The sequence below is a fragment of the Streptopelia decaocto genome (assembly GCF_964273445.1).
Source record: "Streptopelia decaocto genome assembly, chromosome: 17".
Lineage (NCBI taxonomy): Eukaryota > Metazoa > Chordata > Aves > Columbiformes > Columbidae > Streptopelia > Streptopelia decaocto.
The window spans coordinates 6,532,993-6,556,678 of record NC_138672.1 but is presented as its reverse complement, the minus strand read 5'-3'; the positions used below and the strand labels follow the sequence as shown (position 1 = coordinate 6,556,678).

Sequence of the window (23,686 nt, the reverse complement as noted above, 5' to 3'; positions counted from 1 at the left end):
TGTTTTTGTTTTTTCTGTTTGTTTTCTGCTTTTTCACAGCAGAAGGGGCCCCGCCTCACCTACTCGACCTACCATAATCCGACCGGCTGAACCGTCCCTCTTAGATTTATAACTCGAGGCTGTAGAACAGCTGGCGACGAGTGCCGTGCTGGCGGCTTCCCATCCCTCCCTCCCTCCCGCAGCCACAGTCACTGCTCATCCATCCCACGTCTCCCGCCACCCCTCCCCGCTGTGTCGTAAAGCACTAGCCTAGTGATCGAGCTCTTCGTCTTCACTCGTGCGTCCCGTATTGCTTTGTGAGCGTAGAGTAGCCTTCATTCAGTGGCACGGATCCCTGGAGTACACAGGCTCCTTGGAGAGACCAGCCGCAGGGACGTCCCTAAGTCCGAGTGGCGTCTGTCCGTCCAGTTATCCCACCTGGTCTAGCCTGGATAAGTGTCCTGCCTGCGTCTGTTAGCTGTAGCACCTAGGACTGATCTGTAGCTATTTTCTTTTCTCGTAGTTAAGACGACAAAAGCGTGACTTAGAAGAAAAATACTCTCAAAAACACCGTTAGGAACAGATTCAGTGTCCTGTGTATTAGTTTTGATGAAGGTGCAAAAAAATATCATGTTGGGAACAGTGCAATCAACCTTTTTTCAACGTGAGGCAGGGAGGTGGAGAAGGGGGGAACCCGATGGATCGGCACAGAGTGAAGTCTGAGGTAGCGCACACTCCGTGCAGGGGGCGCACGGACCTCCCAAAAGAGCTGGGGACACACTGGGGACACATTGGGGACGCACTGGCTCCTGCCAGCCCTTGTCCCACATCCTCAGCTTTCGGCTGACTTACCTGAACCCAGCAGGGAGTGGGGAATAGAGATGCTGCTCCCCCCTTGCAAACGGACAACCAAATGTTTTCAGGGAGTTTGCTGCGTGATGTTTTTGTTGAACAAAATCTTTCTGCTTTGAATAAGCACATCTTTCCGTGTTTTTTGGGTACTGTGGTGACTTCTTCCGTAGCCTTTTCTTCTTGCATGTGAATGGTACGCGTTTGGGGAAACTTGTAACCGTTGTTGATCGCATATCATCTTCTTAAGGTTTGGGTTTTACTTTTCATGCTACATGTATTAAAAGAAAAAGACTTGAGAATTAAAAATATATCAACCCTATGCATCTCAGATGTCATGTCTCTACCAGAGCTAAATGAGCCACCTGTGTTGCGGGCTTTCAACCGGCCCTCATTCACGTTTAAGTTATTTCAGTGCTATTGCTCTTAATTTTGGTCGCGGATCCTCTATTGTTCTGATGCTAGTGTATTTTTCCTTTCTGTATTTTAACAGTTCTTTTACTGCTTCTCCCCCTTCTCTTTCCCTTTCCCCCTTTTCCTTTTTCCTCTGTTTTTCTTGTCTTTAACCTCCAGCCGGCCGGGTAAGGCCAGTCCCTCCCGCCCCGAGAGCCCAAAACCACCATTTGACATGTAGGCTGCTCCCTCTGAGACTCTTTGCCTGCCTCTTAGCTGTTCTGTCCCGGAATGGTCTCTCTCGAATGTCACACATGGCTTGTTCTGTTTGTACTTTGTGACACACACGTATCGGATGTGACTGTAGTGAAACTGTTTGGTTGTTTTTTCTTTCTTCCCGGCTGCTTAAATGAGTATATTGTAGTAATGAGAAACATATCGTTACTGTTATAAATATCTATAAATATATATATAAGATGAAAAAAAAAATCTATATATGTCCAGGTGTTTAAAGCCATTTGTGCTTCCATGTGGATTTTAGGAAATACTTAAGTAGGGAAAAAAAAAAAATCTATATACATATATATATATACAGACACACATCCAAAAAATTAACCAAATCCTGATGCTGAGTTCTTGAGCTGGTTGTTAAATTCTCTGCTGTGTGCAGTTGGGTTGTTGTATTACCCCAGCCCTGTGGGTGAACTGTCTCAGTGCTGGTAGTAGCTGTGATGCAGTTTGTGATCTACCTGTCACTCTTGTTTATTGGATGAAATAAACTATCATTTCTGTATAATGAAGGCCTCCAAGGCTAGAATAAAACCATCTCTTTCTCTTGCTCTTTCTCTGGGTGATTTTCAAGCTGTGTTTAATTTATAACCTAATCTTTTCATCCTGTAGAGCTTAAAAAGCTGTACATGCAAGCAGGTGCTGTCACTGGTAGGGAAGGTGGAACAGATCTGCATGGGCAGCTGCAGCAGAACCAAACAGCTTGGGGGATGTGCCAGTTTAACTCCCTCCATTGTAAGGAAAATGCTTGGAGGTGCTTCAGTGATGACACAGCGAAGGTGGGAGTTTTGCACACGGAATTGCTTGGTTCTTAAACAGGTATTTTTGCCCAGGTGTTGGTGGAACACACGAGCAGTGGCTGAAGCGCAGTCTAACATGTGGCCAGCTCCTACTTGGAAGTTGCTTTTAGGCTGAAGTGGGATCTCTGCCCTGGTATAAATGGGGTAAACCTGTTCCTACTGTTTCTGTGCCAAAACAGTGCGGTGGGTCATGGACCATGGTCACTGCTTCTCACAGTGACAGCCACACTTATTTGTAATTCCTGAATTTCACACTGTTGTCCCAACAATTGCAACTGATTCCTTCAGCCCCTGTGCAGGGAGAGACCAGGAGCACCAGGCTTCCTGACTTAAATCACTGCAATACTGGTGCCTGATTTAGCCCTGAGCGATGTGCCTGTGGTACTTGCGGAATCTTTAATAGGCTGAAAATCTCCAGGATCTGATTCATGGTAGATACTGGTGAGGGTTGAGTGAATGGAGCAGATCTCTAGTGATTCCTTCCTGCGTGTGTTCTGGTGATCTCTGTCTTGCCTGTTTCTATGGGTTGTAACTTGTGCAACTGAGGCGATAACCATCGCTTGCCCTACCCTGTCCTCTTTTTTTTTTTCTCCTTGCTTGGAACTGTTCCCTCTGTCCCTGGTGTTATATATAGGGTTGTTCTTAAAGAATATTTTTGAAGGCAGAACTATCTATTTCTTTCAAGTAGGTTTTAGAGCATTATCTACAGAACTAGAAACCTCTAATCTGCTCCAGTTTGAAGCGATTGTGTCAGCTGAACAGCAGCTCCTGCTCTCAGCTCACTCCAGTAAAGCTGGGCTTAGGGAAACACTGGGTAAAAAACTAATCTGAACCTGGACTCTAGATGTGAAACACTAGCCAAGAGAAATGACTCAGGCTTGCCAGCAGCCTCTCTACAAGCAAACATTCCTGAAAGCAAAGCAATGCCAGGGCAGATGTTTTTATTAAGTAATTTGTTTGTCACTTTTCTGGCCAAATTTCAAGGTGCTCTCTGCAGAAGAAATACATCTAGTCAGTGCCCATCTGAATGAGTTTATTCAGAAAGAAAATCTGTAACAGTATTAAGTCACCTCTGCAACAGACCACAGACCTTCACTGGTCTTGTCTCCTTCACAGTGCTAGAGCAGAACATCCAATAAATATTGTCCATTTATAACAATGCTCTGTATTAAATCACAGCCCTGCGCCCCTTAATTATGATACAGGTTTATGGTGTAAACCCTGGAAAAGGCTTAGTCTCTCTTCAAGGAATATACAGCACTTTACACAGATACACTATGTACACAAACCCTGCGTCACTTGTGTTGTGCCAGTACCGGACAACACGAATGCCATTCAGATGAATGGAGTTCAAAAACCAGCTTCCATCTTCCCTGGTGGGTTCCAGGAGAGCAGGGGTTGTTCTGTGAATGCTTTTTTCAGTTGTATATGGAAACATCAAGATGAACCATACAAAACAAAAACCCCACACTTCATCTGCTTCTGGTGTAAAGCTCAACCAACTTGGATACAGAAGAAATTAGTAGTTTCTCTCTTTGTTGTTGACAACCCCCAAACCTGATGCTGTGTTCCTGCATTCGGTTGCACAGCTGTGATGGTCAGGTCCCTTAACCTCCCTGTGGTTCTCCTGAAAGCTCCATTGCTGACACCAACCACTGTAAGAACAGGCACTTCTTGCCTGAAATGCAAGTTTTGTCGCAGGATCTCCACATGCAGTTCACTGCACCACTTGCACACCTGAGGGATTTACTACTCATGGAAATTCAAGTGACGGAGAACTAGAACCCCTGGAGTCCAGAAATTCAAAACAAAGCATGTTTATTAAGTGGTTTCCTTTTACTTATTTCTCCCATTTTTTTTAAATAAATAAAACCTTCAGACACATACAAGTGAAACACATCCTTCAAAGTGCAGTTACAGTTCCACCCCGCTCCCAAGAATCACATAAAGCTTTGTCAAGTAACAAAAAAGCCTCCAAAGGCCACCCTCAGTCCCTTCCCCAGCAACAAGAATAAACGGGGCTGTAGTGCTGCCCAGCTCAGCTGTTCACAACCAACAAGGCTGGTTTTGGATAAGGTAGCAAGAGTCAGGCTGCAGAACAAAGTGGGAAGTTTAAAGATACGTAGTATGAAATAAACCAAACCTGTTTAGAGTCCAAAGAGTCTGTTACCAGAATAAGTTAGTTACTTTGGGAGCCCCAGAAGGGAGCAGGCTGATGAGAGTCATAGCGATGGATCAGAACCACTGCTGGCAGCAAATCTGGGACAAGGGATTAAAGTCATTTTGCACAAAGTCATGAAATCACCTGGCCCAGGTGAAGCGCCAGCAGCAGCTGCCTCCCAGGGTTAGTTCGAGTCTGCCTGCACTCCAAGCACACCAAGTACCAGAAGAAAGAAGAGAAAGGGAGGATGAGGTCTGATGCTCAAATTCCATCTGTGCAATATGTCTTTCCTCATGTCTTTAAAAATCTGTTATGACCAAGGGCACTGAGCAGAGGTATGGGCACGTACAAGTCAGTTAAGTCTTTTCAGGCTTATAGAAAATTGCTGTAAATAAGACTTAGTGCCCCTTAAACTACCATGATTTTGACCTCATCGTTCTCATCAGCACGGTAGAAGAAGGGAATGCAGGGGTTTTCCAGCAGGGGGCCCAGCCTCTCCTGAGGGTTCTGCATTTCTCTGAGAAGCTGCATTATTTGCTTTTCTGTGGGGTCCACTTGGCTTGGCTGAGCAGCTTTACCGTCAATAGGGGAGAAACCGGATTGGTGAAGAACAGCAGCCTCTTGTTCTGCTTCATTGGATAAATTCACTTCTCGTAACCCTGCGAGGAACACAGACAAGGCAGGCAGGTGACTCTTCCCATCCCTGCACAACAGCAAGACCTCCGATTCCTCTGTTGTACAGAACTTGTCCTGGCTGCGCTTACCTTCTCCATCTGTAGCATTCAGTTCAATGCGCCTCTCCACCGCAAGGACACTTTCATTCTGGGTTGCCAACAGTTCTGGGTTTTGAGCAGCTGCTACGCACTTGCTGTACCATTCGTTTCTTTCCCTGACCACACGCATCACTAAATCCTGTAGTTCCAGTAGTTTCACCTGCACCAAAGTAAAGGAAAGCCTATGAGCCACACACACAAACAGAACATGACAGTTTGCAGTCACAAAATAAGCAAATTCAAAGTAAAGCTAGCAGAAGAACAACACATGAAGGTTTGGGCTGTGCCAGTGCTCCCCTGGCCTGCCCTGCTTGGAGTACTAGAGAAAAGGTTCCTTGCCTTCATCTCTTCCTTGTCCTGAGCCAGTCTGCTGATATACTCCTCCTTCTCCTGGTGCCGCTGTTTGAGGATAGCCCTTTGACTCTGGTACAAGGCAATATACTCCCCTGGAATACAAGAGAAGCATCAGGAGCGTTAGCAAGATTGGGCTACACGCCTTACGGTGAGCACAGAACTATGTGGCATGAGGATCCAGCAAATCCAACCCTGGCCTGGAGATCTGGCTAGTTAGGTAGCAGTAGACCTGAACTGCTTGGTAGCTGGAGGGCTCCAGCGCCAAAAGCTGTAGGAGACCTTCTGTTCCCCAAAGGATAATGCACTGAGCAAGCTTTAGCTTGTGCTGGTGTCGCCTGAACGTACCAATGGTGTCCGTCTCCCCAGACAGCTGTATGCAGCGATGTTCTAACTCTTCCAACCGTTCCTTCAGATCAGCCTTCTCATGCATCAGCTCTGTGAAACGGGACTGAACACAAAAATTGGTATCAATCATCTGAACTGCTCATGTACAGAGACCACCTGTGTTAAACACATCACCCTCCACCGACACTGCTCTGAGCCTGGGGAACAAATCTTGCTGCCTTCACAACTTGTCTCCAATTCACTGCTAACAAGGAACAGAGGAGCAACCTAGAGAAGGTGTAAAAAGTCTTATCTGCATTTTGGGAAGCAGAAGGGCAGATATAAACTGCTTTTTAACCTTCTCGTTGCTGGGACAGCACAGCTCTGGTCATGCTCAGCTCCAAGACTGCAGACCACCTGCTTCGTCCCAGCAGGGTCAGGATATTCAGTCTGTTTTTCAGCTCTTTCCTTAGAAAAACACCCCAGCTCAGTGTCAGACCCTGATACTCAGAGTCTGTGACAGGGGTGGGCGGGGAGTTACTGCTGCAAGATTTACTGTGCCCAGACATGCAGTGATAGGCTTTTTAGGAAGTACTTACTATTATGGAACACCTGCTACTTATTCCCCTACAATCTGTCTGTTAGTCTGACACTAGGTAAAGTCAGGCAGAGCAGCGGGACTGAAAGGAGAGGAGATTCTTTGCTTACCTGTAGTTTCTCCATGGCAGTTTTCAAAGCCTCATGAACCTCCACTGGAACAGTATCCACAGTGGAACCTGGAAGGGACATGTGTCATTTACAGTTGCTCCTTGGGCACAATGCACTCACAGAACCTGTAGCTCTGTTTCAGGGAGACCAGTGCAGCTGGCCAAGGCCTGACCCCAAAGTCACACTGTCCCCAAACTGCACCAAAGTTTTACCTTCACCCAGCATGACATGATGTTGCTGCTCCTGCCTAAGAGCTGCTATTTGCTCCAGGAGGTTTCTGCACTGCAGCTTCTGAGCAGCCAGCTGCTGCCTCATGTCTTCTCGCTCCTTCTCCACTTGGGACATGGCAGATGTCAAGAACGCGACCTAGGAAGAATTCCAGAGTGTGCACATGAGTGCTGCTCCTGCGTGAAGCATGGTCAGTGGTGCATCTTGGGACAAAGTAACAGTTTACCCCATTTTCTAAATGTTTGTTTAGAACTAAAACCAAAGGCTTCTCTGCCCAATAAGACTCACCATTTCTTCATGGCTTTCAAACTTCTCTGGGATCACAAATGAAGATTTTTGGATTTCTTCAGTCATTGTTTCACTTTCAACTCCGTCTCCTGTAAAAGGAGGAAGGTGAACAAAGAGGTAATACCCCAGAGAGCCCAGCTCTGTCTCCTCCCTGGAGCTCAGCTGCAGCTACTCACCATCCAGTCGGTGCAAAATCCTGCCATCCAAGTCTGCTGCCAACTGACTGATCTGGGCCTGCAGCTCCTTGTTCTCCTTAGCTACAGCTTCCAGACTTTCCTGCGAGAGAGCAGCAGCAGATCACTGAAACCAGCACATGACAGACTGCGAACAATCACTACATCTTCAGGCAGTAGCACCACACACACAAAAAACCCCCAGTGCTTCTGCTCCAAACAAGCATCATTCACCTGTATTGCACAGGATGTAATCACAAAATCATAGAACAGCCCAGCTTGGGGCTATTAAAGATCATCTGGTCCAACCTTTTGCTTAATTAATACTTCAAGTACTTAAGCACTTTTCCTCCCATCTTTCCACTTGCCCTTTTTTACTGTTACCTTGGTCTGCTGCAGCTCTTTCAGGTGCATTTCCACTGTCACCTTCCCCTGAACCTCCTCGTGCTGTAGCCGATCCATGAGCTGTGTCTGCAGCAAGAACTGCTTGTGCAGCTCCTCCTTCTCGGCAGCCAGCTGCTGGTACGCCAGCACGTACTGCTGGAGGTGCCCGTAGTACTGGTCCCGCTGCTCCTGCAGACCCCGAGCCTCCTGTGTTTTCAGTTCCAGCTGACACAACAAGATCGAACCATCACATCAAACCATTTCTGCCAGAAAAGCTGATCTGTGTGACACAATCCAAACTGTCAACTTTGCCCCAAAGCCACCAACTAGGCAGGCAGCCACCATCTGTCCCCACATGCTGGTCCCCCACATCAGACAGCAGATGATGGGGGAAGGCTCCCAGCTCAATCGTTACAATACCGATTTCTATCCTTCCCTCCATGCTTGGAAAGTTGCCAGCAGTTTGCATCAACTGCTGTGTACCTGCCATGCCACCCCACCGGCTGTTCTTACCGTCTCTTTGAGCTCCCCCAGGTTCTCCTGCAGTTGCCCAAGCTTCTTGGCCAGCTCCTTCTTTACATGTTGCTCCGACTGTAGGGCACTTGTAACCTCCATGTTTTCATTTGTCTGCAAGACAAGTACCACTGTATAAGGAAACTGACCCAACCAACATTAACGTATACTCTCAATAAACCATGTTCATTCCCAATACATCAGCGTGCCATCCCTTGTTTTGGCCTGGGGTGTGACTAAAGGCCATAAATTGACCGTTCAGGACAGTAAATAACTTATAAAAACATTCAGAAGATGGGAGAAGAGCAAGGGAAGAGCCAGGGGAATCAGTGCTGGGACAGTGCCAAGAAGAGGCTGGCATGTCACACAGCCTGTCAGCTCCAAAGCAGATGGGGGGCATGAATAACCCAAACATTCAAAAACAAGCAAATGAGTTCAGAAAGGACTAAAGAAAAATCAGCAGCTAGACCATGTGTCAGTTTGCCAGGGCCCCAAACGGGAAGCTGTTACACTGGAAGAACAAGCAAGAGTAAGGACTCGGGTCCAGGACGGATAACAAGGAGAGCAGCAGGAGAGAAGACTGCTGAGAACTTCTTCCTCACGGGCAAATACAGCGATCAGAAAACAGGTATCTTCAAGGGTAAGAGGGCAGGAAGAATACTTGGGGAAAAAAACAGGGAATGAGGGGGGGAAAGGAAACTGGACAAAGATATTGGTTCATCTGCCAGAGCACCTGAGGGAGTAAGGAATTAACAGGGAACCTCCTGGCATGGCAATACAAATCACAGATGATGGAGCACCCGTGGCCTCAGAGGACAAGAGACAGATGCTTCTGCCAGTTTTTTATGTCTCTGCTACAAAAGGATTGCACCAGTGAGAGAAGAAGTGGGAAAAGATGCTCGAAAGAGACATACCAGTTTGACAAACCCATTCTGCAGCTCAGCCAGCTGCTCCTTCAGCTCCCGATTTTGGCTCAGTGCCCTACTGATGGTGACCTTGTCACTCTGCATGTCCTCCAGGATCCGCTGTCTGTCCAAGGACTCCTCGTTGTAGCGCTGCACAGCCTTCTCGAGCTCCAGCAGCCGCTCCTCCTGCTCCCGGTTGAGGTGGCTCAGCTGCTCGTTGTCCCGGACCTGGGCCTGGTACTGCCCATGCAATTGGTCCTTCTCTTGCTGCAGCCGCTGGATCTCTTCCTGCAGACTCTGCTCAGTTTCTGTGGGCCCTGCTGGTGGGGAAGGCTCGATATCCATGGGCTTAACTGCTGGGGAAGTGGAATCAAAAGCAGCTCAGTCAAAGGGCTAAATCGCTGTGTAATACACAACACTATCACATACACAAAGCAGACCCCAACCTATAGGACTCTGTGACCCAGAAGGTATCACCAGCTGCAATATCCAGCCTCACTGTGGGGCGTCAAGAGGAATGAAGGAGCAGAAGTACCCAAAACCAAGCACAGTGTCCTGCCCTGTGCTGCTGACTCCCTCCCAGCCCTAGCGAGAGCACCCCACCTTCCCAAAGTCCTGGGCTGGAGAGCCTGACAGTGCAGTCAGGTGGGTGCTAAAGACACAACCAGTCTGCTGCTCAATTAGCTGCAGCAGCTCATTTGCTGTTTGTTAGGACAACAGGTTTCTTAGGGTCACCAAGCTCTCAGCTGCCTTCACGGCTTCAGAGCATCCACTTGCACCCCGTGTGCAGAAGTTCCTGCACAGCAGGGACAGAGATAACCAGCTGGTGCTCTGCAGCGCAGAGCCCCACTTTGGAAGCCCTACCTGATTTGCTCAGCAACTCTGTAACATTGGCTTCCAGCTCCCGAATTTGGGCCATATGCTGCTCCTTCTCCTGTGCCATGGTGTGGACCTGCAAGGCCACACAGGTGAAAGTTACATAGTTACAGTGAGTTAACTCCTGCCTGTGTTTGTCAAAAGCAGGTGTGATACTGCCCCTGATGTTACCTGCTCAGACAGCAGCTGTACCCGCTGCTGCCAAATGCTCTGCTCCTCCTTCAGCTTCTCTACATACCGATCTCTCTCTGCCTGGAGCTGGTGAAGTGACTCAGAGAGCTGTTCAAAACACAATAAAACACGACATCATATTGGCCAAATAAATTTGGCTGTGACTGCTTAAGGGATAAAGGTTGAAGAAACCAGTGTTAATGCAAAGCTCAGGCTGCGTTCTTCTGCCACACAAGTCTCATTACAGAAGATTTGGGCCGTATCTCACACAACCTCTTACCTGAGCAATGTGGGTTTCCAGACTCGCTTTCTCCTCCAGTGCCATTTGCATCTGCTGGTTTGCATCCAGACTCCCTGCCTGGCTTGAGAACTGCCAACAAAAAGTCAAAAAGTTATGGCAAAATGCTAATACTCAATTTCTAAGTAGCCTTTCTCCTGATAGTAACCTGCCACATAGTCCATGTTGTAACTTTCTACAGTTTAAAGTGCTCAAACTCATGCTGAAGTTGAATGAAACAAAAAAAAGCTTAGATTTTAGTCCTGTAAAACCTGCTGATCTGGGCAGCTCCCCCCTAACAATTCTATATTTACCTTTTTTTTTTAATTAAGAAAATGCACTTTAATCAAATCGTTTGACTCAGAAACTCTGTGCATTTTCAGAGTCTGTATTATACAGCCAGATCAGATGGTATAAAAGCTTGTGACCTTAAAGACTGTCAAACATGTCAGGAATGTAAAGCCAAAGTCTGGAACATGTCAGTGGACTAAGTAGCAAGGCTGGTTCAGTTGAGACACAGTGCTCTGGGCTTTATTTAAAGGGTAACTTAAGCCACTGCCAGGAGGGAAGGGGGAAGAAAAAAACCTAAAAAAGAGCAGTTTTTTCCCCTCACAGGTTCACCTGAACACCAGACTTGTTCTCTGAACTAACAGCTGGCTTCACACCTTCCCTTTCTAACTGGCTGATTCTCTTAATTTTCCCCAGCTGACCTTCCAGTTGCCATTGTCCAATTCATCACCTTGTGCTGGGGTGAGTACAAACATCACCCCTGCTCAACTGGTTTCTCAATGAGACTGCACAAGAACCAAGTAACCAAAATACTGAACAAACAGGAAGAGTCACCGTATTTTCACACTTGGAATGTTCAGCCACCCTCTCACCTTCTATAACATGTTTCAGCAGACCAGTGTCACAATGTCTTTAAATCTACTGCTCCAACTCCTTAAAATACAGACTTTCTGTTCCTAGAGGCCTCACTGAAAGCCTTTTACTAAGAGGATGTCTTGATGGGATTTTGCGCCTTCCTTTAAGAGCAAGAATTACGTCTTCCCCCACTGTCAGAAGCGAAGTCTTGGATGGATCAGTGTGATCTGCCCTCACATCCCAGCAGTATTATGGTTACCTGCTGAATCATCAGTTCTGCCATTTCCAGTTTCTTATGCAAATCCTCCATATCCAACTTCATAGCCGAATTCTGGGAAACCAGGGAATGGACCTTCTCTGACAGCTCCGAGTTCTGCTGCTTTATTTCCTCGCTACTTTTGCTAAAACAAGCAAACAAAAAATTCAAGTGGCATCACTATACGTACTATGGGTCTGCTGATGCCCACGTCATAAATTTACAATGTAGTGCTTCATAGCAGCTAGAATCACAGAAACATCGCATCTAGCGACTTTTGTTTTAATTCAATATCCAGCCTCCCAAGTCACCACCCGTGCTCTGTGCCCCTTGTTATGTTTTGTGGCTCTGCTGAGCACTGTTACTCTGCGGTAATATGCAGAATGGACTTACGTTCGTTTGTACAGTTCCAGTTTCAGGTTGTCTCGCTCCTTCACTAACTCTTTATTATGCTGGGGAGAAAGGAAATTATTGATTAATCTACAGACTTCAGCCAAATAAGATGTTCAAAAAAATACTTCATTTCACCTCTAGCAAATCAGATAAAGTGGAAAAGGTCATAACTTCAGCAAAATCCTCAGGACGGGTCTGCTTAGAACCTCCTGAATTTGCCAAGAATAAGTCTGCTCAGTGTTTTCAAATGTGACGCTAGTAATCGAACGTGAGGTTATTTCTGCAAACTTCTGGATGAATATCAAGACTAAAGTGTCTGTTTGATGGAGACCTGCCTGGGACAAGGTCTCACTGGGGCTTCTGTCATGTGGAGCTGGCAAGACTAATGATGGAGGTGCCAGATCTGAAGGCAGCAACTGGACCATATAATTAGTGGTCACAGAAACCTGAATGAAGTTTGCCTTGATCATGGAGAATACAGGGCTTTACAAGGTTAATTAACAATTAACGAGGTTAATTTCTGCCTCTTCTCTAAGCAGGGACTGCAGACGTTGTAGTAGTGTAGTGACAGGCAAATAGCCAAAAGCAGAGCTGCTGGTTAAGCATAAACAGAGGTGACTCTTACCTTCTCTGACTGCTTTTGCTGCATAGAGATGGAGGACAAAGTACGTTCTAGCTCCGACACCCTCTGGCGAGATGAATGCAGACGAGCAGCAAGGCTTTCAGCTTCTCCTGAACAAGTCAGAGCAGAATCAGTTGACGCCAGACCACAAATTACTTTTTGGAACTGGCTGAACAGAACTTTCTACTTCGTCAACAAGCTCTTAAGGCAGCACAGAGCTTTCTAAGTGAGACCTGGTTCCACTCCTGGCTCTACAGGTGAATCACCAGCAGCTCTGAGCAGTAAAGCTCTCTGTAACAACTGTCCTCACTTTTAGAGGGAGATGATTTAACTTCCTTTGCAGAAGAACAGAGAATATGTTGTCTGGTTGGTTTTTTTTCCTAATCGAGTCAATTGCTCAAACTTAATTCAGAATGAAAGGCTTGAGTAAAACCTACCTAAGCATGACAGCTGTGTGGGAGGGAGGGCAGAGAAAAGGGAACAAAGTTTTAAAAGCATCAGAAGCAAGTCAGAAAGGAACTGTCTGGGGTAGCCACCAGGCCCAAGTGGGGCTGACAAGGCTTTAGTGATGCACAAAGAACCCCAACGGCCATGGGATCAACATGCTCCCATTTGGGGGCAGCGATGATGACAGAAGCAGTGACAGTGCCAAGTGTTGCTCAGCAGGGAGTCGGTGAGTGTTGTGAGCTGGCTGCCAGCAACTGTCACACCCATGACTTCAAATCCACAGTTTAACCAGCAGCTTGAGCCGGAGCGCTCACAGTCCGTTACCTGATTTCTGCCGCGCGGCTTGTTGAGTATGTCCAAGGGCTGTCTGCAACTCCGACTTCTCAGAGACTAGAATTCCAATAGTCTGAATATGAACCTTTGGGAAAGGAAAATCAGCTCAGCACAAAACTTCTTTGCTTGTAAATGCAACATCACTGATGCCACAAGAGGATAATGCAGTAAAGGGAAAGAGCTCTTGCAGTTCAGTGCAGTCTGGCTGACTGACTCTCCCAGTCTTCCTGAAGGAATGGACTCATGTGGCTTCCAGAATGAAGACTGTGAGTGGTCAGTAATCCAGAGAACAGCAGAAGCCAGGTGACATTACTGTAACACAGCCTCTGCCTTACCTGTAGCTGTTCCCTCAGTGCTGCTTGCTCTTTAGAAAATTTCTGTTCAAACTCCTTCTTTTCCTGTATAAACAAATGACGCCTATTCAGCACAAAAATGTTAATAGTTAACCCTTGTTGGCTTACATCAGACTAAAAAAAGCAGTGATTCATTGGTAGTGCTTCCAGCATCTAAATGATACTGGTATTTTTAAAGACATACTTCAGTCTTCCATTATTTGATCTACGTCATTATTTACCCATCGTAGAATGGCAATGCCAGCACAGTGCAATCACTGCGAGTAGAAACGTGGCAGAATTTGAAATGCAAACTACTGGTAAGGACTTCAACTGCAACGCCCAGCCTGTACTGCACTCCTCCAATACTCGAGCATTTAAATATTAACTTTTGCCAAAATAAGAACGATACCCACCAGCCCTAACTCATGAAATCAAAATATTAATATTATGCTAAAAATGAAACTGAATGTAACATAAAACAAGGTCACATAGGTACGTGCCACAGTCCACTATGCTTCGTACTCGTCAGAGAAAAAGAAACCCATTTCTGTATCTATCCAAAACCAGGACACACTTTACCTTCTCCAGCTGATTCACTACTTCTTGGTTCTGCTGTTTCTATGGAAGGAAATTGATGTGCCAGTGTTAAGAGAAAATACTCTCATACTGCTGAAACACATTTCACTTTAATGAAGTAGGATACATGGCCAATTAATGCAAACAGAATTTCCATTATCCTTTCTGTAGAAGACTAGGAAGTTCATCTTTGCTATTAAAAATAATAGATTTGGGACTCCCTTCACTAATATGCCAGGTGTGTTTTTATTACCACAGTTCTTCCCAAATATCACTTCTGGAACCCCCGCTATGTTTATATCTGAGCATCCACCATCTTCAATTAAACCTGCATCCCACATCTATGAAATTATTCATAGTAATCTTGCTGTGTTAGGTTTATCACCAAAAATGCTTTTTTAAAACAAAACAAAACATAGTCTTGTGCTTTAACTGAGACCTTAGACATTTATCCTACTTTAAGTCTGGCCTTTAAGTCACGCAGAGCTGCACTTCTGTTGGCAGGCTTCTGCAAAAGGTGGTATGAGAAAGAGCTGAAGCCAAACGCAAAGGGATAATTCTGTCCCAGCCAATTTCAGCCTATGGATGAAGTATCTGGAGATTTGTTGACCGTACATAGTGCATCTTTAGGCAGGAGGTGAAGGAGTGAGCAGCAGCAGGTGTCTGCCCAGGCTGCTGCACAAACTGTGCTGCTGTGGTTGCCATTTGCTCTTGTTGTCCCCCTGGCACTTCTCTGACAGATACCTCATAAGTAACTACATAATTGGTACTTTTCCCCCTTCCCAAAGCATGGACATTGGCCAACTGTTTCTTTACTACTACTTCATGGCATTTTGAAACATGACTACAGATGGAAGGGAAATGAGTCTGAGGTTTTGATTCGAGCAATGCCAGCGCACAACATAACCAGGAAAGCAAAGGCAAACAAGGAGAATCGGGGCGGGGTGGGGGGCAGTAATGCACTATGCCAGATACCTCTGCAGCCCAGCTAAAGACAAAAAAGAAACAGAATGGAACAAAAATAACTCAAAACCAAAAATAAAACAGCAAGAGGGGTCATGGGGTACACTGGGAAATGCTGAACTTCGGGAAAAGTGTAGTTTTAGAGAGGAACAAAATGGGGAAAAGTATTTAACACAAGAAGGGCTCTTTTGGGATTGAAACATGTCCACTTAGCTGCGTTTCTTGCAGTGTTAAAGCTGAAGGCTGAAAAGCAGCAGCAGGAATCCATGCAGGCCACAGGACAAAGCAGTTCATTCATCGAGCCAAGAGAAACCGAGGAGATGATCAGAAACCAGCCCCAGGCTCTCTCTTAGACCTATTGCTACCACTCTGCTGATATATTTAGAACAGCATCAGCACCTGCAGAAGCAGGATTTCACACTGCTGCCAGCATCAGAATGCTGCATTTCAAGGATTCAGACCAGGACCAGAAATAGCTGTTTCATCAGGATGCTGATCATCCAGGGGAAGCATGATGAGATCAATAGATCGCACTTAAATGGAAACAGCAAAACTCTCTTTCATGTTCCTCAGATGAGCAAATATATTCACAAGTGGCCTTAGACTTTGATCCTCCTAAGATTTTCCATACAGCCCATTTTGTTCCTTACGAAGTGCTGTGGAAGCAGCTTCACTGTGGCACTGAGAGAACCCATAACCTTGCAGACACCCAGAGAGCATGGAGGAGCAATAAATACGTCAAACTGGTTGGTTGGATTGTTTCTTACCAATTCCTCTATCTTTGTAACGAGCTGTTTGTTAGTTAAATTGCTGGAATCCAGGGCTACTGCCAGCTCCTGGTAACGTGTCTGATGGGCACATGCAGATAGGAGAAAAAGGAAGGAGCAGAAGAGGAAGAGGGGGGGAAAAAAGCAATAATTAAAAAGGACAGAAAAATAAATCATTATCACAGTTTGATATAATCAGATTCTCCAAACAAAACAAAATCTACAGTTTCAACAAAAGTAGCTGGGATGTCAACATATTTTATCAATTTCTGCTGAGGCTTCATTGTGACATAAAAGTGAATCAGAAATAAGAACTGCAGTTGCATGGAAGCCAAATTATCCCCAGTCCCCAAACTGGAAACACCTCTGATACATGACTCCTGCTCTTGGCCTCAACAGAAGACAACACTAGACAGCAATGTACGTGAACTGTGCATTCAGTTAGGTCCCATTAACACTGCCATAAGCACAGAGTCCCAATACATGATCAACAGTAGCAAATGGGAAGGAAGAAACAAACAAACAACTTACTTCCATTTCCTTAATATCTGTGGAAGAAACAGCACTTTCCCCATTCACATACGATGTGGACTAGAAGTAAACCAGTCAAGTCAGTCATTTTATTCCCCAAGGCAACAAATCACTATTAAGTATGAACTTCTTATAGCACCTTCCCCTACAAAGTACCACAGACAAGCACAGAAAACACACTTTTCTAGCTATAGACAGATGCAGACTCCCCCTGTGACGAGCTGATGTGAATCATGCAGATTGACTTCAGATTCTTTTCTGCTAAATCAAGAATACATCAGTCCATGAATACATGCTGTTCATTCATCCCACTCTGGTTTTCTTCCTACTGCTGAAACTTTACATTCCTCAACCAGGAGTTTTTGCTTCTCGACACTTAAATATCTTATTGTTTAGTAGAATGCCTGCAGACACCTCTGAGATTGAAGAGTGTTTTCTTGAGCTGACTACTTAAAGCTCCACATCAAACATCAAGAGAATTAATAAGACAAATGGATCAAAATGAGGCTGTACCTGAGAAACCAGGCCATTGAGTTGTTCAGACAACTGGCGGAGACTTTCTGTTGATGAGAAAGGCCTGAGAACAAAGAAAGACCTTGCAATGAAAATTTCTCCCAGAGAAGCACCCAAATCAGAACAATTTGTTGGGCACTTTGGGATCATGTTGCAAAGCTGTTTGATAAACGAACGCTCTCACCTGGTTTCATCCAAAGCATTTTTATGATCACCCTCATCTTCATGAGCCTGTGGATTGAAACACAAACATTTACGAGCCTATAAAAGAAGAGGGGAGTCACATTTGTGAGTTTGTCACTAAGATCTCATCACATCTGGGTTCAGGTTCCACAGCACCTGTAACTACTGCTTTCCAAAGAAAGATTAACTTAAAACCAACTCACTCCTGGCTTACACATAATTTCTGAGTGGTGTGAGCTCAGGTTTCTTGGAATGGAGGAACTTCAGTGTTACAAGCTTTATATTTGCTGTTACTATTTATCAGTATAATCAACACTTTGCTTTGCTGGGAAAAACTTCAACTGAATACTTAAGTAGTTAAAGGAAATCCAGACTGATCTGACTGGAGACCTTCTGTATTATTAAGAGCACTTTCTGCTAATGAAATAATAGACAAGGGGAAGGAAAATAGCAGGGACATGTGCACGCTAGTCCTCTCTGAGCTCCCACAGATAGATGATGACTAGATGGAGAGTAGAGAATGTAGTATTTTAAACAGCAGAAAATCTGAACTAGTCACATCGTATTTATGAAGATTGTCTTTCTCAGAAAAAATGTGGTATCACAAACGAATATTCAATGGTTCAACGACAAAATCCATGATGATTCACAAACCTGTGTCAGCTGCATGCTCCCAGGAGCAGGCAGAACAGAACCACAACTAGGTAGGGTGTTGCTGTTAGAGAGCACAGGGACATCGGTAGCAAGCTGTTCAGCGTTACGAGGGGCAACATCACTGTCAAAGTACGCCTGTCACAAAACACATCACAGGAATTACAGCCTTCATGCAGAACGAATGAAAACACACATGAACGCATCACCTTGTGATCAGCCCGTGAAAACTAGACTGATGTGAACAATTAATCATTTAGAAATATGGGGAACCTGCATCTCCTCAGATCAAGCAGGTGGCTGCACCAGCCCGTGAACAGACACTGGCCCAGACTTGTGCCCTCTCAGAGCCAGCCTGAGTGTGTCCAGTCATCAAACTCGCTTCTTTAACAGGAGGCAATAATATCACCCAACTCTCCGTTCACACACAAGATTTACTGCAAAGGATTCACCAAAAAGCAAGCGAGGGCAAAGCCAGACGGTAGCCACACAGCTTCGAAAAGCGCTGCCTTCAAAGTATGTCTGGGGAAAACACAGAGAAGTATATGCAGATGAGATGGAAAAGAACAGGTTAGTGACTACCTGAAAACTGGGTTAGTCAAACTAATGCTCTGTCTAAAATGCAGTGACTGAGTTTGTGGCATGCCATGGACCACAAGTTTAGAAACAGCACACTGGTGACCAGGCCAGCTCGGGGTGCTGGGAGCAGGTGCCCCTGGCCCTGCTGCAGCCATGAATCCCCGTGGCAACAGGAATCTAAATAGAAAAGAGAAGGGCCAAAAAACTATTTCTGGACAGCGATGCAAGTTCTCATCCAGCCTTCGTGGGAGGATGAATAGCATCTGGTGACACCTCTACCATGCCACAGTGAACTGGACAACTGCGTCTAACTCATACAGCCCCAGAGAGCCATAAAGGCCCGGGGCAGTGTTCTAGTTGTTTATGGCAATTTATTTTATTTCATCGTCCAGCTCCAGTTAAGTCATCATGTAAAAACACTACAACACAAATGAGATAATCTTTGAATATTCAGCCCCACCAATATCCTGCAGCTCTCTGCTATTCCATCTGCAAAGAGTTCCCTTTCACTTCAGTCCCTCCTTTCCTGGCACTTCACAGCAAACAAGAAACCTCCCTCTTGGCATTCCCTGTTTACCTGCTCAGCACTTCAGCTATGAATCAAGCAGCACAAATACAGTAACAGTGAAAACAGATTTAATGAAAGCAATAAGCTGGAAGACTGCAGAGGCAAACAAATAGAATTTTCTCAATTTCTTTTTAGCAGGACAGATACTTGTGCTCTCAAGGAGCAATATATGTCAGGTGCTTATAGGAAGGTCAGGAATTCTCATACTTCCTTCAGCTACAGGCAACTTCACCTTTATTGGTTCAGGCACTCATCAATACAGAACATCAGATAAACTACATATCAAAAATGTTTCCTTATTTTTTTCTGATCAGGACATTCTTTTTGCTTAATGCTTCGAGATACAACAACCAGTAACGTGCCTTAACCACAAAACTCCTTCCTTCTTCCTCTACAATAAGCAGTTTTGAAATTTATTTTTTTTAAATAAAACAAAGTATTTAAGGAGCTGAATTTGTTGGAAACAGAGTTAAGAGCAAGACATTTAATCTAGAAATTACACACTGTGAGATTCTAATGATTTAGAATAAAAAGTTAGTAATTCTGCTCAGCTTAGCGTATAGTAGAATCCATTTGCTTTCACACAAAGGCTCCTATTTTGTTGGGTTTTCTGTGTTTCGCAGCCAAGAAAGCTGAAGTGGGTGAGATGGGAGGGGTCCGCCTCTCAGCAAGACACCAATGGCAGCACTAGCTCAGATGCCAACAATCAGCTTTTCTGCCCTATTAGCGTCAAGTGAGTTTCTGAACAGCATTTTCCTGACTCGGGATTTTTACAAGACTGCAACTGGAAAGAGAAATCTTTCTTTCATTACGTATTGCAATTAAAGATTAGTTTTCAAATTATTCCTAAAACCCCAGACACAATAAGCCACAAATTCCATAATACCCAATGGGATCAAAATGTATCTCTCCATGCTTTGGAGAAATAAAAAAAAAGGGGAAAAAAAGAATGAATAGAAGTAATAAACTCTCATTTTTCAGGTGAAACAAGTCTCATTCTCTGAGATATAACATACATAGAGCTTACAGGTTTTAACTGAAAATAGTCCCCACGACAAGGGTGAAACTTAAACCATAATCCACACTTTCTGCTGCGAGGCGGGCGCATCCAGCACCCTCAAAGCTGCCAATATGGGTTCATGGCACTTAAGTTCTACTGATACGCAACCTACACCTACAAGGGCCATTTGGAGGAATTTCCTGCTGTTCACTGTGTGTTGGACAGAACAGCTGCTGCATTATCACCCAAAAAAAAGAGAAAAGGGGTATAAAGGCAATTTGGAGTGAGCTCCATTCAATCTTGCAGGTTTTGCTGCATTATGTGGTACCTCTGGTGATTACTATAGTTATATTTATTGCTGGACATGCATGGATATGCAGTAAATATAATAATAAGTTACTTCATGACAACAAAATTAAAACAGTGGTAGGGAAATAAGCTACACAAATTATGCAAGTGAAAAGCAAAGCTCTGGTACGAGAAAACTGGAAGAAAATTCTGAGCTACAAAATTTTATTTCCCTGAGTTTTTACCACAATTTGAGCCTTATTTATGTAAACCGACTGTCTGAAAATACTTTTTTAAAGGCCATTTGTTTACCTTTGCTCCTGAAAACATTTCTATTACTTACTGGCATACTTCCTGCCCTTTCCTCTTCAGAGGCTTGAGAACATGAAGACACTAAAGCCTGTAAATTCTTGACCTGAAGTATCTGACTTCCTGCCTGAACATATTTAAGCTCATGGTACTTGCCCAGCTGTACATCACCTGTGCAAGTCTCATCGCCTGTCATAAAACGGGCTGGCTGGAATAACTAGACAGTACCCAGGGCAGCTGCTTGGCCAGAGATGAGCAGAAACGTGCCCTTCAGAAAGCAAGCTCTAGGAAATACAGCAATGACACACAAAACAGGAGAAATACAGACTAAGAAAACACTATCTTTTCCTAACACAGCTTTCCTCAGTGGTTCAGTTAGTTTATCGTCTCACTCCAAATTCCCGGTTTTCCTCAAAGCTCAGCTGCCTCAAGAAGTTTCTAACAAGGTTCGCTTTTTCACGCGTAGGCTTTGACACAAACCAGAGGGAAACAAGCACTTGCAAGCAATGGAAACGCATGGTAACATATAGCTCCGTGTTAATAAAAACAGCAACAAAAACTCAAGCAACTGACAGTGGATATGTCAGGACAAGGCTCCATCCGAAAATTCAGTCAGTGTAAACAGAACCCGAAGCATGCGGCAGGGAGAGTGAGTCACTGCGAGGGACGCGAGCACTGCCTCACCTTCCTCTTGTCCAATGAGGGTATGGCTACCCCATTGGAGCGGTTAAGGTCTGACACCAGCACCTTCAGAATGTTCTGAATCTAAAGGAGGCGAAAGAAAAGGGGAAAGAGAAACGGCTCAGAAAAGGACAGAGAGAAAACGTCAATCAAAGGCAGGCAAAGAAACCAGCATCCTCCAGCTCGTTAGGAGCACGCAGCTCAAACAACAGCTCTGGACACACCCAGGGTTGTGCGACAGCGTCGTACAATCAGACGCCGCTTTGGCATGTACCCTGACTCAAGATGCACCTCGAGAGGTGGTTGCTAACTACTGTAGCGCACTTCATACACCAGCAACACAGGCATCTACACCATTTGTATATTACACCGGCACAACCACTTTCCAGCTCTAGTCATGTTGTTCAGAAAACCAAAGAACAAGGAGGTGGTAAATGATGTGGGAGGAAGAATGAGACACTCACGTTCTCTGGAGACTGCCGGTCATCACTGGTGGGGGTGTCAGGTCTACCGCCTTCTTTACTTTTGCGTTTTTTCTTAGTTTCTACAGTTGCTCCAAGGTTATTCTTCTGCTGATATTCCTTCAGCTGTGAAAATAAAGAATAATCTATAGTCCAAACAGAATATGACTTCTATGAGTATAATGCCAAAAAGAAAATCAAACTCCAGTGGGTAGAAAGATCAAGTCTAAGGACAAGAGAAACACCCTTCAATTAGTTTGTCCCTCTGGGGAAAAGAAAAAAAAAAATCAAAACAAGTTCAGAGAAGTATAAAGTAAGAACTATGTGATGGGTTTATGATGAGGCTCAGAGTTGTAAATATTCAACTTTTGTATACAGCTAATGATGTTCTTGAGAAACTATTTGATACTCCAAACTGCAACTAAAAGGACATTAGAAGAAATATTCTGGGGTTTTTTTTTAAGGTTATAACTAAAAGCAGTAAGGAAAAAATAATGAAGAGCAATTAATCCTGAAGGCAAAGTAAAAAAGCAGTGCCTGATGGTAAGATCTTCCATGCTGTGAAAGGTTTTAAGAAGGAAAATTACAATCTCTGCAGACAGATAACACGTTAATACAGACACTGTAATGACTGTGAACTAAGGAGATAAGCGACCTACAACTGATTTTCAAATCATATCCATTTCGCCAAGGAAAAGCTGGTCTGATAAGCTGTAACTTGAATCCTACTAGGTCTTCCGGCATTTTTGTGTGTGTTATCAAACACCTAAGCCTCAAATAGAGTGAGTGCCAGGCAGTTATGTAAATTATCCGCTTCCGCCAGCCCCCCGCCAAAACAGCCCCGTCCCCCCTGCGCCAGAGCCCGGGCACAGGACACGCTGCGGGGCCAGGCTGGGCAACGAAATCATTCACAAGAACGATCCCATTTTTCCGAGGATTTCAAAATGGAAGCCCGAAGTGCTCCAGGACACTTTCCCATTCCCATGACTTTGACACAGAGGCGCGTCCCGCCGGGACGGACGGGGCCGAGCCGCCCCCAGGACAAAAAAAAAAAAAAAAACATAAAAAAAGGGAAAAAGAAAAAGCGGGGGAGGTGGGAAAACAAACAAACAAACCAGGCGGACCGCAGAGCACGGCAGCAGCCCAGGCCCGGCCTCTCCCCCCGGGGCCGGGAGCTGCCGCCAGCCCGGAGCGCCGGACGGCAGCGCCGGACACCCGGGGGCTCCCGGCGGCGCCCACCCAGAGCCAGCGGGGCGGCGGCGACGGGCCTGGCCCGCGCCCCTCGCGGGAGGCCCGGCTCGGCCCGGCGGCTCCGGTCCGCGCGGGGCCCGCGAAACCCGCCCTCCGCCTGCCCGGCCCGGCCCCGCCAGCCCCTCACCTTCTTCTTGGCCGCCGCCAGCCTGCTCTGCCTGCTGCCGTCCGCCATGTCCGCCCCGCGCCCGGGCCACGTCAGCCGCGGCGGGGAGCGGCGGAGGCGGCCGCCAGGCTCCGCCCCGGGCCGGCCTGCGCTGCCGCCGGGGTGGCCCGGCCCCTGGCGAGCCCCGCGGCCTCTCGGGTCACCGGCTGCTTCGCTGTGGCCCACGCGAGAAGATGCGACGCCCTGCGCTGCTGTGCGCACCGTGCGCTGCTCCGGCCGTGGGTCACTGCGCTGCCCTGCGCGCCCCTGTGACGTCCTGCGCCGTTCGGCCGCCGTGACGCGCTGCGCTGCTCGTGCTGTGTGACACCTTGTGTGCTGCGCTGCTGTGTGACACCTTGTGTGCTGCGCTGCTGTGGGACACCTTGTGTGCTGTGCTGCTCCTGCTGTGTGACACCTTGTGTGCTGCGCTGCTGTGGGACACCTTGTGTGCTGTGCTCCTGTGGGACACGCTGTGTTGCTCTGTGCTCCAGTGGGACACCTTGTGCTGCTCTACCTGTGACACCCT

The 23,686-nt window shown here is 46.0% G+C and overlaps 2 protein-coding genes across 8 annotated transcripts in view; one reads left to right on the top strand and one right to left on the bottom strand.

Annotated features, from left to right (window-relative positions):
* The window catches only part of DNM1 (dynamin 1), a 62,381-nt gene extending 60,321 nt beyond the window's left edge, over nucleotides 1-2,060 (top strand). Inside the window, exon 21 of one of the 2 annotated variants that reach the window (XM_082067718.1) lies at nucleotides 43-2,060. In XM_082067718.1, the coding sequence (XP_081923844.1) occupies nucleotides 43-112 (70 nt within the window). In that variant the 3' untranslated portion in view covers nucleotides 113-2,060. Of the gene's footprint in view, nucleotides 1-39 lie in introns of both variants that reach the window. The other variant, XM_082067717.1, reaches the window with a different exon arrangement.
* A 2,042-nt stretch (nucleotides 2,061-4,102) lies between these two features.
* On the bottom strand, nucleotides 4,103-23,443 carry GOLGA2 (golgin A2). 6 transcript variants are annotated; one of them, XM_082068102.1, is made up of 28 exons: nucleotides 23,143-23,443; nucleotides 21,768-21,890; nucleotides 21,307-21,387; nucleotides 17,882-18,016; nucleotides 17,229-17,275; nucleotides 17,045-17,108; nucleotides 16,532-16,591; nucleotides 16,001-16,081; nucleotides 14,274-14,312; nucleotides 13,695-13,757; nucleotides 13,351-13,444; nucleotides 12,583-12,689; nucleotides 11,958-12,016; nucleotides 11,568-11,709; nucleotides 10,448-10,537; nucleotides 10,168-10,275; nucleotides 9,985-10,072; nucleotides 9,130-9,476; nucleotides 8,216-8,329; nucleotides 7,703-7,927; nucleotides 7,322-7,421; nucleotides 7,146-7,234; nucleotides 6,842-6,995; nucleotides 6,630-6,697; nucleotides 5,943-6,045; nucleotides 5,583-5,689; nucleotides 5,235-5,403; nucleotides 4,103-5,129 (listed from the first exon to the last, which is right to left on the bottom strand). In XM_082068102.1, the coding sequence occupies exons 1-28, from the start codon at nucleotides 23,188-23,190 to the stop codon at nucleotides 4,879-4,881; spliced, it is 3,156 nt and encodes a 1,051-aa protein (XP_081924228.1). In that variant the 5' UTR covers nucleotides 23,191-23,443; the 3' UTR covers nucleotides 4,103-4,878. The 6 variants fall into 6 exon arrangements, with proteins under 6 accessions (XP_081924228.1, XP_081924225.1, XP_081924227.1 ...); XM_082068099.1 differs by having other exon boundaries at nucleotides 9,130-9,473; nucleotides 23,143-23,315; XM_082068101.1 differs by lacking the exon at nucleotides 16,001-16,081 and having other exon boundaries at nucleotides 23,143-23,314.
* Nucleotides 23,444-23,686: the final 243 nt, after the last annotated feature.